At 46.5% G+C, this 12,483-nt stretch overlaps 1 protein-coding gene and 1 long non-coding RNA gene across 9 annotated transcripts in view; one reads left to right on the top strand and one right to left on the bottom strand.

Moving 5' to 3' along the window:
• myocd (myocardin) overlaps window positions 1–12,483 on the top strand; it is a 144,856-nt gene that overhangs the window by 105,502 nt on the left and 26,871 nt on the right. For 3 of the 8 annotated variants that reach the window (XM_071409861.1, XM_071409860.1, XM_071409855.1), the window contains exon 1: window positions 9,400–9,794. The exons of the other annotated variants lie outside the window; for them this stretch is intronic. In XM_071409861.1, the coding sequence (XP_071265962.1) occupies window positions 9,740–9,794 (55 nt within the window). In that variant the 5' untranslated portion in view covers window positions 9,400–9,739. Of the gene's footprint in view, window positions 1–9,399; window positions 9,795–12,483 lie in introns of those variants that run through there. 8 annotated transcript variants of the gene reach the window in all.
• LOC139580822 (uncharacterized) overlaps window positions 11,346–12,483 on the bottom strand; it is a 5,536-nt gene continuing 4,398 nt past the window's right edge. Inside the window, exon 3 of the long non-coding RNA XR_011676103.1 lies at window positions 11,346–11,509. This is a non-coding gene — a long non-coding RNA (uncharacterized lncRNA). The remainder of the gene's footprint in view (window positions 11,510–12,483) is intronic.

Genomic DNA, 12,483 nt, shown 5'->3' with positions numbered 1-12,483 from the left:
TAACAACAACGTTCGTCTCTGATTCTGTCTCACTAATCCAGTATCTTTTACTCCTCTTACAAACCCCTTGCTGTCTGATTCCAAGTCAGAGTCGGTAGATAAAGTTGATGTGCAGTGAGTGAAGTGATAGGGTCTCGAGAGACAGAAACATTTCTTTAACTGTCAAGTTTTCAGACCGCCAGACAGACACGTACACGCGCGTGCGCATGGACGTACACACACGCACGCACACAGCAGTCAGTTAGCAGGTCTGTGTGAAGTATGCTGTTCGTGAATGGCCTCCTTGTCAACACTGTGGCAAGGTGTATCCCTCCAGAGACAGAAAAACAGACATGGCTGTCAAATCAGTCAGTCAGTCAGAGGGGTAATCAGGGAGTCTCTCCCCCAGGAGCCTCCTTAGACAGCTGACACCTGCCAAGGGCTTATCAGAGAGGCGCTGGAGAGTGTGTGTTTGGGGGTTGGGTTGTGTACTGTGTGTGGCATTCATTGGACTACCAGTGGGGAGTCTGATCTACTGTATTGTAGGCCTTTTGGGAAGGTAACAGGCCTTTTTTCATCTATTTAGCCTATTGGGTTAATTCAGGCTGCCTGTGTTTAATGACGACCTGAAATGTAAGCTTGTCCCTGGAACACCATTAGTCTAGGCCCCCTCTTCCCCCTGCTCCCCGCTCCTCCTCCCTCCTTCCCGTGTGGTGTCTGTAAGTCCTCTGGTTTCTGATCATGGCTTTGGTCCACTGCTCAGCCGACAGGCATCCAGTAATATCATCCCTCACCCTGGCGGGGAGAGGAGAGGGAGACAGTATGACACCTCTGGTCGTGGTGACACACTACACTATCTCACCCCGCACGGCCTGCGTTGTGAGTCAGATCTGAGCAAGGCTACGTGTGTGTGTGTGTGTGTGTGTGTGTGTGTGTGTGTGTGTGTGTGTGTGTGTGTGTGTGTGTGTGTGTGTGTGTGTGTGTGTGTGTGTGTGTGTGTGTGTGTGTGTGTGTGTGTGATCCGTTGAGCTAATGGAATATGCGTGTGTGATCAGATGAGCGCAGGGGTTAGGGAAGGTGTGTCTCTGATCTCGGAGCAACTGTTACATGCTTTGTTCTGCGGTAGGGCCTCTTTGGTTTCACTGCATGATGTCTCTATAGACCTAAGTACATTACATGTATACCTTTTAGCGTTTAGGAGCTGTTTTACAGTAGAATGCCTACATGTAAAAAATGAATGCATTAATTCTAATTTTTCATGTTAACCACTACATATTTACTGGGTAACTGGTCCTGAATCGGGTCCCAAAGGCAGAATGCCTCCTGGACATGGATACTGTCATAGCCACTGAGGTCAAAACCAACATTTACGCTCTGGTTCATAATCTGATTATCCGAGTACACAGAATCAGCTTCACTTTATCCAATTACCTTCAAATAACACAGTAATGCAAGTTTCCAAAACCACGCTGGCAAGAGAAGTGTGCAGAGGTTAATACAGTTACTGCTTCTTTTGTGATGGTGTGTGTGCACGTGCATGTGCGTGCGTGTGCGTGTGTGTGTGTGCGCGTGTGCATTGGAGTTGAGAGCTAATACAGTTATTTTCCGACCCTCAAACAACATTTGGGGAGCAGGTGTTGGGTAACTTAGTTGGGTTGTTTTCTTTAAAAAGAGCAAGGTTGGGTTGTTAATGCTGGGTTATTGGTGCTGGGTTGTTGAGATATGAAGACTGGAGCAAAGGGGCTGGCTTTCAGATAGTTGTCTGTTGAGAGTAGTGTAATTCCTATTCATCTGTTCTGTTGTATAGATATCATATGTTAAGGTTGAACATTTACATTTTTGTAGCTTCAATAAGGCTTACAGAAGTGTATCACTTCCCTAAAAGCCTATGCAAATCCCATTTTTGGATAGATACCGCCTTATTATAATATGTAATACATCATCTTAATATTCTAGTAGAAAAATTAAGGAAAAATGCAATTTGCAGCATGTAAACGTAACATGATGAACAGGAATGACTACTCTCATGGGTGGCAAATAAGATCAATCTGCAAGCCACATGCCTAATAAGCCATGCCTCCTGAAATTGCATTCAAAACCCAGCATGAAAGTAAAAAGTACCCAACTAATGGTTCAATTAACCCATGTGTGGGTAATCCCAACAACCCGACATGTTGGGTTATTCGTGCCACCCAACTGGCTGGGTCAAAATCACCCAGCGTGTGTTCAGTCCAATATTTACCCAGCGCTGGGTTACCAAAGAACAGAAATTGGGTTGTTTTTAACCCAGCATTTTTTTAAAGTGCAGTGACTGTCCCCTGGGAGTTAAAAGCATGACTCTGTAGCTATTGGTCCTCCTTTGTTGTTTCAGGTTTTGGAATCGGGAGAGAAAGAGAGGTTTGTTTGACCAAATTACCTATCGCAGGGAAAATAATAAAAACGCAGTGTACCAAATCAATCGGGCAGCGTGACGATACTGTAATTTCTTACTGACAACTTGCATAAGTCAAGCCTCTCAACATCCTGAGGAACAGAGACAGAACATGGAGCTGTGTGTTTAGTTTGAACGCAAAATGGCAGAAAGTGTCCTTCCTGATGAATGCCTTAGAGTGAAGATAAGAACACACACACTCAGGTGCGCGCAGGCACCCATACACTGACAGACAGACACACACACACACACACACCCTTCCAAGCCTATTAATAAGTGTGTGTGTGTGTCCTAAGGGGTCAAGTGGAATCCGGGGGGGAGCTGATCCTAGATCTGTGCCTTAGGGTATATTTTAACTACATCGCTCTGTCAAATAAACATCATCAGCAACCTTAAGCACAGGTCTAGGGTAAGGTTAACCTGACTGTCAATCAAAACCTTAATTATTAGGGGAATGTGAAGATCTGACCCTGAATCAGAAGTTAGGGGAGACGTCTACCTTCTCTATACTGATGTGTGACGTGACGGAGGGGGATTGATGGAGCATTGGGTCTTACCAACAATAACATAGCCCTGGTCTCTGTTCATTGAGTGAGAAAACGTCCCGGTTGACAGCTCATTTCAGCCAGACCGTTTGGAAGTGTTGGACCCGCTCGGGAGACACGGAAAGACGAATACACCACATGACCAAAAGTTTGTGAACACCTGCTCGTTGAACATCTCATTCCAAAATCATGGGTATTATTATGGAGTTGGTCTCCATTTGCTGCTATAACAGCCTCCACTGTTCTGGGAAGGCTTTCCACTAGATGTTGGAACATTGCTGCGGGGACTTACTTCCATTCAGCCACAAGAGCATTAGTGAGGTCGGGCACTGATGTTGGGCAATTAGGCCTGACTCGCAGTTGGCGTTCCATTTCATCCCAATGGTGTTCGATGGGGTTGAGGTCAGGGCTCTGTGCAGGCCAGTCAAGTTCTTTCACACCGATCTCGACAAACCATTTCTGTATGGACCTCGCTTTGAGCACGGGGCATTGTCATGCTGAAACAGGAAAGGTCCTTCCCCGAACTGTTGCTACAAAATTGGATGCACAGAATCTTCTACAATGTCATTGTATGCTGTAGTGTTAATATTTCCCTTCACTTGAACTAAGGGGTCTAGCCCAAACCATGAAAAACAGCCCCAGACCATTATTCCTCCTCCACCAACTTCACAGTTCCTGGCATCCGCCAAACACAGATTAGTCCGTTGGACTGCCAGAAGTGTGATTCATCACTCAAGAGAAAGCGTTTCCACTGCTCCAGAGTCCAATGGCGGTGAACTTTACACCACTCCAGCCAAAGCTTGGCATTTCGCATGGCTTTTGTGCGGCTGCTTGGCCACGGAAACCCGTTTCATGAAGCTCCCGACGAACAGTTCATGTACTGATGTTGCTTCCAGAGGCAGTTTGGAACTCGGTAGTGAGTGTTGCAACCTAGGACAGACGACTTCAGCACTCGACGGTCCCGTTCCGTGAGCTTGTGTGGCCTACCACTTCACGGCTGAGCCGTTATTGCTCCTAGATGTTTCCACTTCACGAAAACAGCGCTAACAGTTGACCGGGGTAGCTCTGGCAGGCAGAAATTTGACAAACGGACTTGTTGGAAAGGTGTGTCCATCCTCTCTAGAAATCCTTTTTCTTTATCCCTGCTTTCTCTCTAGCCGCTGTCTACAATCCTTTTTTTCTATCCACTCTTTCTATATATTTAATTTTCTTACCTGTCTATATTTTCTATCTGTCCATCCTTTCTATTCATTCTCTTTTATCTCCTTTCCTAGATCTGCTATTATACCTTGTTTGGAGAGTTTTTCTTTCCTTTCATTCCAACTCATGTCTGTGAGGGCTGGTGAGAGTGACAGGAATGACACTGACTGGAAGCATCGTGCTTTAAGTCTTAACTAATGACTCACGATCCAGCAGCTCAAAATATGATTGTCTGATACTCACTTGTTAAAGCCAGAGGAATCTCATTTTGGAATAACCTAAATCGTATCTCTTTTTGAAGTGCTTTCCATCCATCAAAAACTATTAGTCATAGACACACATTAACAACAACAAAGTCGGCCGGGAGTTATTACATTTTCAGATATTAAAGTGTACAGAAGTTTTTGGGAATACCTCACAAAGCCGACGATAATAACCAGGAGTTAGGCCTAAGCCGTAGTGAAGCAGGGCCTTCTCTACTGATGCCTCCAGGCATATCTCGCTGCTCTCCCTCCTCTCCTCCTTTCCTTGTGGCCACGTGCCAGCCGTGCCAGACTGAAGTGGAGGCAAAGTCAATTGCCAAACTCTAAACAACCACAAAGACACCAAATAATATCCCTGCTGTTTTGCTTTAGCATGAGACGGCTTCAATCTGGTTCCGGGATGGTGCGATCGCACCCGTTGTTGTGTTTTGGGATTCCATTCAGATTGGCTGCAGCCAAGGGACTGCGAGAGAGATGGATGGAGAGAGAAAGGGGAGATAAGGATAGATAAGGGGAGGGAAAGATAGCCCCGGCTCACACGTTCAACCCTCTGATCCCAGGGTCTGTGAGGTTGAGGGAGAATTGACAGAGTGTAGAGAGAGAGGGGGCCGGTTGAGAAAGAGTCCAAAATGTTGTTAGAGAGGGGGACAAAGAGACATCGATAGAGAAAGAGGGAGCGAGAGACAAAAATAAAAAGAGAGAGTTACAGTGGTCCTGGGAATCTGTTGGCCCCAGCCCTCCTATCTGTCACGTCTAGTTTGGGTTCTGTGTGTTCCCTTTGGAACCTTAATGAGAACCCAGCACAGAACAGCGCCAGACTGGGGTTTAACCCTCGTTTGGCACTGAATCTGTCTCAAACACTCTTTCCCTTTCTTTCTATCTCTCTTACTGTCTCACTTTCTTGCTATCTCTGTCTTCTTTCTCTCTGCCTCTATTACTCTCTCCACCTTTCCCCCAGTCTCTGTGTCTGTGCTACTCTGTCGTTTATGTTCTCCCCCTCTCTTTTTCTGTCTCCCCATTTCTTCCCTCTGGTCGTGAGAACGTTTGTGTTTCTCTGATAAGGCTGATTTGCTCTAATAAAAGTATGAATCATTCTCAGGCCTATCAGTGTTGACTAATCCAGCCTAAAATCAGACCTATTATCACCCTGCAGTGTCCCTCTCTTCCCAGATAACACATGTACTGTAATAGGAGTAACAGGAGACTCTAAAACACAATTGTCTGAGATTTTCTTGTTTCCATGTCATTAGCAATGGGGATGTATAGTAAATCAGCCTGGTAGTCCTGCGTAACTTCTATGTAAACCAGCCTGGTAGTCCTGCGTGGCTTCTATGTAAACCAGCCTGGTAGTCCTGCGTGGCTTCTATGTAAACCAGCCTGGTAGTCCTGCGTAACTTCTATGTAAACCAGCCTGGTAGTCCTGCGTGGCTTATATGTAAACCAGCCTGGTAGTCCTGCATGGCTTCTATGTAAACCAGCCTGGTAGTCCTGCGTGGCTTGTGTTTCTGATATATGATTTAATTGGTCCTCCTCTGGGAGTGTTTACCTGAGGAGAGTGTACATGTTTCTCTGGTACCGTGGGCCTGGCCAGGGACAGTAAGCAGAGGGGGTGTAGCCATTAAAGGAGTCCTGTCTGAAACAGAGACCTACGGCTCTCAGACAGATAAGAGCCAGCTGCTGCTGTTAGGGCTGGGACGGCTGCTATGTCTGCCCTCCCCTACACATACACACAGACACACACACACATGCATGAACAGTTGGAAATATATACGCACACACACCGACGCACGCTTGCAGACAGACATACACACCTCAGACCCCCCACCGTCTCCAGGCCACTTCTGCCATGACAAACCTCTTCGCTCACTCTGGCCTTCTCTCCCCTTCCTCTCTCACTCTCTCCTTCCCCTCCTCTCCCCTCTACTGCGTCTCCTCTCCTCCTCACCCTGGCCCAGGTCTCCTCTAGGGGAGACACAGTGCTTTCCTTTGCTTTTCTGTCTCTAGTCTCCAGCACTGCTGCTTCTTCTCCCAGACCCAGAATGTCTACCGTGTCCCTGGGACACTCAGCCTGGGGGACCAGAGAAGGAGGGAGGATAGGGAGCAGGGAGAGGATAGTTACCATGATATAAAACACTTGTGATATGATTCAGACTACTACAATCCACCACAGTTCCTTTACACACACCGGTTGACAAATGGCCAATAAATATTCAAGGAACATTTTAATTTGTATTGTACAAACTTAACATGATTACATTTACGCTAACGGTTGACCAAAAATAACTATGTGAAAGTCACACCTCCAATCTGATAGGCTGCCACCTCTATATTATTACAAATGAAACCCCTCCCATCACAAAAATGTTCCAACGGGTTCCTCAAAGAACCCTTTTTCAGCTGGAAAGGTTTCGCCGGTGTGGCAAGCCAGAAGGTTCTTCCAGGCACCTTTACTTCTAAGAGTGTCGTGAAATGAACAAAGGCTGGGTTAGTGCCATCGTTTTGAAATGAAAGAAACTGTTCTGTACAGTTCATCCATGCAAATTTGACTGTATTGTTGATTTGTCTGACTAGTCATTGTGTCCAAGTTCATCCTAGGTTTTATACATCATTTTCACTTCAAATTATTCAATTTTTTTTAACTCTCAACTTTTAAATGACACATTTCCTCCTGTATCTGTAACACTAGAAAGCAAGTGTACACTAAAGGTTCACAATATTCCTTTTTTGATAAAGCTGCCTGCACTAGTGTAGTTCTTGATTAACCTTGCTGATGAGTTCAACATGGTAAAAAAAAAACAGTACTGTATGTTATTGGCACTGAGTACACATGACTTTTATTATGACAGTGTAGCGTGTCTAAAATTACCATTATACTGTGTAGAGGGTATGTTGGCCAGTTAATGCTGTACTATGTAAACAAACATAAATCATAACCCCAAGGTAATGAATCTCTTCCTGAGGAGACACACACCACACACACACAGAGTATACGGAGGCTCCAGACAGGTCAGATGAGACTTGTCACGTCCGTTGACACACGGCCCAATTAAAGGGGAGAATTAGTCCAGGACTGGGTGACCTCCCCAGGAATCTCCCTCCCATGCTGTGTGTACACTGTCAGACCCAACCACCAACCCTCCCTTTAAGCACTCTCACCTGCTAATTAGGGAGGCCAGGAGCTGTGTGTGTGTGTGTGTGTGTGTGTGTGTGTGTGTGTGTGTGTGTGTGTGTGTGTGTGTGTGTGTGTGTGTGTGTGTGTGTGTGTGTGTGTGTGTGTGTGTGTGTGTGTGTGTGTGTGTGTGCGTGCGTGCGTGCGTGCGCGCGCGCGCGCGCGCGCGCGTGCGTGCGTGCGTGCGTGCGTGCGTGCGTGCGTGCGTGCGTGCGTGCGTGCGTGCGTGCGTGCGTGCGTGCGTGCGTGCGTGCGTGCGTGCGTGCGTGCGTGCGTGCGTGCGTGCGTGCGTGCGTGCGTGCGTGCGTGCGTGCGTGCGCGTGCGTGCGTGCGTGCGTGCGTGCGTGCGTGCGTGCGTGCGTGCGTGCGTGCGTGCGTGCGTGCGTGCGTGTGTGTGTGCATGTAAGGCACTGAGTGCCCAGGACTGTCAAAGGGAACCCAGTGGATTTGCAGCCCAAGAAGTCCTTACATAAATATTTGACTTTACTATTGTAAGTCTATGAGAGTCCAGTCCAACACACGTCATAGCCATGGCCAGCAGCTACGATTTTCAATTTAATGCCATTTATTCTTTTAAATTAATAAGTGTGTGTGTCTAGCTCGCATGTATGAATTCCTTAGTCATTAAACCCAAGTAGCCTTTTGTGTACAATGTTCAGCTGGGGTTATAGGAGTTTTATTGTGAGGAGATGTATTCTATCAGACACTGTGTTTTTTACTTTGGATAGTTTTGATGTGTGCAGCTTGCAGCTGTGTATGAATTAGGCCAGATACTGTAGGACCCAGGGATGGGAACAGCCAAGGCTAAGGCACAGTGACAGTGGCATCAGGAGTGTTCAGCCACATTCCCAGCTGTAGCCGGTGAAGGCTTATTTATCTGCAGGGAGAAGAACAGTAGCCTTCTGAAACAACACACACACTAACACCTGCTGCCCTGTCAGACCAACAGCAGCCATGGACACCAGCTACGACCACGTGGAATTGAACTAAGATGTTATAGGTGTCTGACTTTAGCTAAAGCTCACAAAGCAAGGCCTCTGTGAGTGTAGTTGAGTATAGTAAAGTATGTTTTGTAGCTGAATGTCAGTTTATTTGATCTGAGCTGAAAGAGGCCTTGAGGAGTTGGGAATGGAGAGGTGAGTGATGATGTGAGTGGGTTGAGTGTTGAGAGATGTGTAAGACTAGCCCTGAATGATCTTTAAAACAGTTGTTAGGGAGCTTTTAATGTAGTCTCTGAGGAGAGCAGGCACACAGCTCAGATTGGTGTGTGTGTTGAGAGAGAACAGAAACTCTGACAAATGCTAGGCTGGTATGTGGGAGATGGAGGAAGGGAAGCCTTGTTGATTATCGACTAGAGAGTCATACTACTTCACACTGTACACATCGATGTCAGTCATTATGACACAGGTAATGTGCCATTTTTAAAAAGCTTTATTTTCCTCCCGTGTGTGATAGTCTAAAGGAATTGTGTATGTTTTGTTGGGGTGGGGGTTGTGTGTCTGTGTACAGTCAGTATATCAGCTTGTTTGTCTATGTATCTGTGTGTATCTGAGCATGTCTGTGTCAGAGCAGTAACATATTCAGAAGGTCTGGGGGAGTCTCCAGTCCAGCCCTCCAGCCTGGAGTCCTCTTGGCTCCCTCTCCCTAGGAGGAGGAGCTACTGGAACCTTTAGTTCCTAGTCCCTCTGTGCAGAGGACATCATTACCTACTGGAGGAGGGGTTAGGGGAACTGTGGGAGGGGCTATGGGAAGCCTCAGTGGTTAGCTCCTCCCAGCAGAGGGCATATCACTCTACTTACTCTCTCTGGCGTGGAGACTCAGAGCTCAGAGCTACATGGGACCAAAGCCTGGCTGTCTGCCTCACTGTCCGACTCCCACAGCTACCCTAGGGAGAGAGAAGGAGTGAGAGAGAAGAGAATAGAGAGAGAGAAGAGGAGAGAGGAGTGAAGAGATACGAGAGATACACCACCATTTTTTCTTATTTTCTTGTAATAGCTGTTGTGTTGTTGATGACGAGCGTTTGGCCAACTCTGGTCTCGGTCTCCGGTCCCAGGAAGAGGCAGGGTCATTGAAGTGAAATTGTCTGTCCTGTCCCGTCGCTTGTACCAGTTTTATTTTCCCCTCCTGAACACTGGAACCATACTGTGACATTATGACTCTACTGGGCTCTGAACACTCCATACTGATACGAAGCAAGTTTAGATCAGGTAAGATCCTATAGTGTGTGTGTGTGTGTGTGTGTGTGTGTGTGTGTGTGTGTGTGTGTGTGTGTGTGTGTGTGTGTGTGTGTGTGTGTGTGTGTGTGTGTGTGTGTGTGTGTGTGTGTGTGTGTGTGTGTGTGTGTGTGTGTGTGTGTGTGTGTGTGTGTGTGTGTCTTTTCATGTCTACTCACCTATCGGTAATCACCTATGCAATTGTCCATTCATTTGTTCATCCAACCCTTTGGACCGGCACTTTGTTGATGTACTGCATGAACGGCCTCTAACATATGATACAATGTTTGCACTGGCGTGGAATAAGAAACATGTATTTGTTTCAATGCCATTTGTCCCTCCGTCAGTACTTGTATTTTGTTGATAGTGTACAGTAGTACAGGTACATGCTCTTTCTTTATCCTTCATCTGTGGTAGAGTATGATTGGCGTTGCCTCCCGTGCAGCAGAGCACAGAGACGTACCAGCAGGATGAGGGAGGTTGGATGACAGGTGTGTGTAATTTAGTAGGGCTGGCTGATAATGTTGTGGAGGAGGAGCAGAGAGACTCCGTCATCACTGACTTGATGGAAGATACCACCCATCAGAGGTGACACCCTTTAATCACGTTGCTCTGCTCTGTGGATGCTATGGTGTATAGGTGCTTTGTTATTGAGCCGCTCGTAAAAGTCAAAACACGTGACCCCGGGTACGTGTGTGGTTGGGGTCAATCCCATTTAGATTTTGTTCATTCGGGACGTGAACTCAAATTCCAGTCCAAGAACAGCTAAAATCCTCATTGAAAATAATATATTTGAATTGAATTGGAATCGACCCCAACCGTGTGCACTTGTTGACAAGAGTTCTCTTGTACAGGTTCACGTACTTGTTTGCTTTTGAAGAAAAGCAGCGAGTGACTTTCTGACTTTCTGCGTTAGGCTGTGATGAGAGCGGTGTGTGTGTGTGTGTGTGCGCGCATGTGTGTGTGGTGTGTGTTGGTGACCTTACCTGCCTGTCTCAGAACAGTGTGGACTACAGTACTGATTTTAAACCCTTCTAACACACAGCAGCTGTTCGGGCTTCTCCTTGTATCTCCCTCTATCTCTGTTCTTTCTCATACACTTAAACACACACACACACACACACACACACACACACACACACACACACACACACACACACACACACACACACACACACACACACACACACACACACACACACACACACACACACACACACACACACACACACACACACACACACACACACACACACACACACACACAAAACCCTCTCTATCTCTCTCTCTTCTCTCCATGTCTCGTGTATATGCAGTCTACTCTTTATCTTTCAACTTTGTCTCTATGTATATGTCTGTACTGTGAACAATACTGCCCCCTCTCTGAAGGGAATGTCACTGACAGCCAGAGACACAGCCATTCGAATGCTTGGGACTTTCTCCATGTCCTGCTCAGTCACAGTTTGATACACACGGTTTACAGTCAACCAGCATTTTATCCAGTGATTCATTTCACTGTGAACAAAACGTAAGGAACAACAATACTTGAAAGGCTTTTACCAACTCTCTTTCTCTCTCTTTATTTGACTCCAGTGCAATCTCTCTGCCCTCGGCGCGGTAATTGCTTACCAGCAATCGCAGGCTAAATTGTGCTTTTCCTCTGTGTTGTTTAGACCAGCAACCGCGCGCTGGGAAATGACCTCTGGGCTCTGGGGGGAGAGAGCGAGATGTTAGGGCTGAAGTCATTGTAGTGTTATGGTCAGAGAGAGAGACTTTCACACGGCAGCGGCTCAGGGATTTGGTGTTTTGGTGTTGCTGTGTAACACACATTAGGCTGATAGACCAGTTATTACTGCACTGCTGCCGTTGGGAGACTGTTTAGTCTGACATGCTGGGTCACAGAGACAGAGAGAGAGACAGAGAGAGACAGAGAGCCTGGCTGAGGTTATTACAGTTGGTGACGTGGGTGTTTTGTGATGTAACGTTACAGCCCTTTCATGTATGTTATGTGTTCGGAGTTCCAGTTTATTAAAGTAAGTTGGCCAGTCAATGGAAATGGATGTCGCCAGGACAATAAATGACATTTGAAACATTCTCGGTCCCTGGCTGGTTGGCTGTCAAGGAGAGAAGTGCTTGTGTTAGGCTGTGAACACGCAGTTAACACATTTATTTAGTGACCTATGCTGGAATCAAACTCCCAACTCTACTACTGCCAGCTCCATGCTCACACCAACAACAGTACGCTATGGGAACTACTACTGGTAAGATATTCTAGCAGCGAGGGATAAGGATCTCAGAGGGGTCCTAGGGGACGTGGATATGTTTAACTATAGTAAAAGAACAACATTTTTACCATCTGGGGACATTTTGTTAGTCCCCACGAGGTCAAATGCTATTTCTAGGGGATTGAGGGTTAATGTTAGAATTAGTTTTAGGGTTAGAATTACGTTAATGGTTAGGTTATAGGAGCTAGGGTTAGGTTTAGGGTTAGGGTTAGGAGCTAGGAGCTAGGGTTATGTTTAGGGTTAGGGTTAAGAGCTAGGGTTAGTTTTAGGGTTACAGTTAGGAACTAGGGTTAGGTTTAGGGTTAAGGTTAGGGTAAGAGTACGTGTTAGGTTTACGGTATGGCGTTAGGGAAAATAGGATTTTGAATGGGACTGAATTGTGTGTCCCCACAAGGTTT

This window comes from Salvelinus alpinus, chromosome 7, assembly GCF_045679555.1.
Source record: "Salvelinus alpinus chromosome 7, SLU_Salpinus.1, whole genome shotgun sequence".
Lineage (NCBI taxonomy): Eukaryota > Metazoa > Chordata > Actinopteri > Salmoniformes > Salmonidae > Salvelinus > Salvelinus alpinus.
The sequence above is the reverse complement of the archived record's forward strand: the minus strand, read 5'-3'. Positions and strand labels throughout refer to the sequence as shown.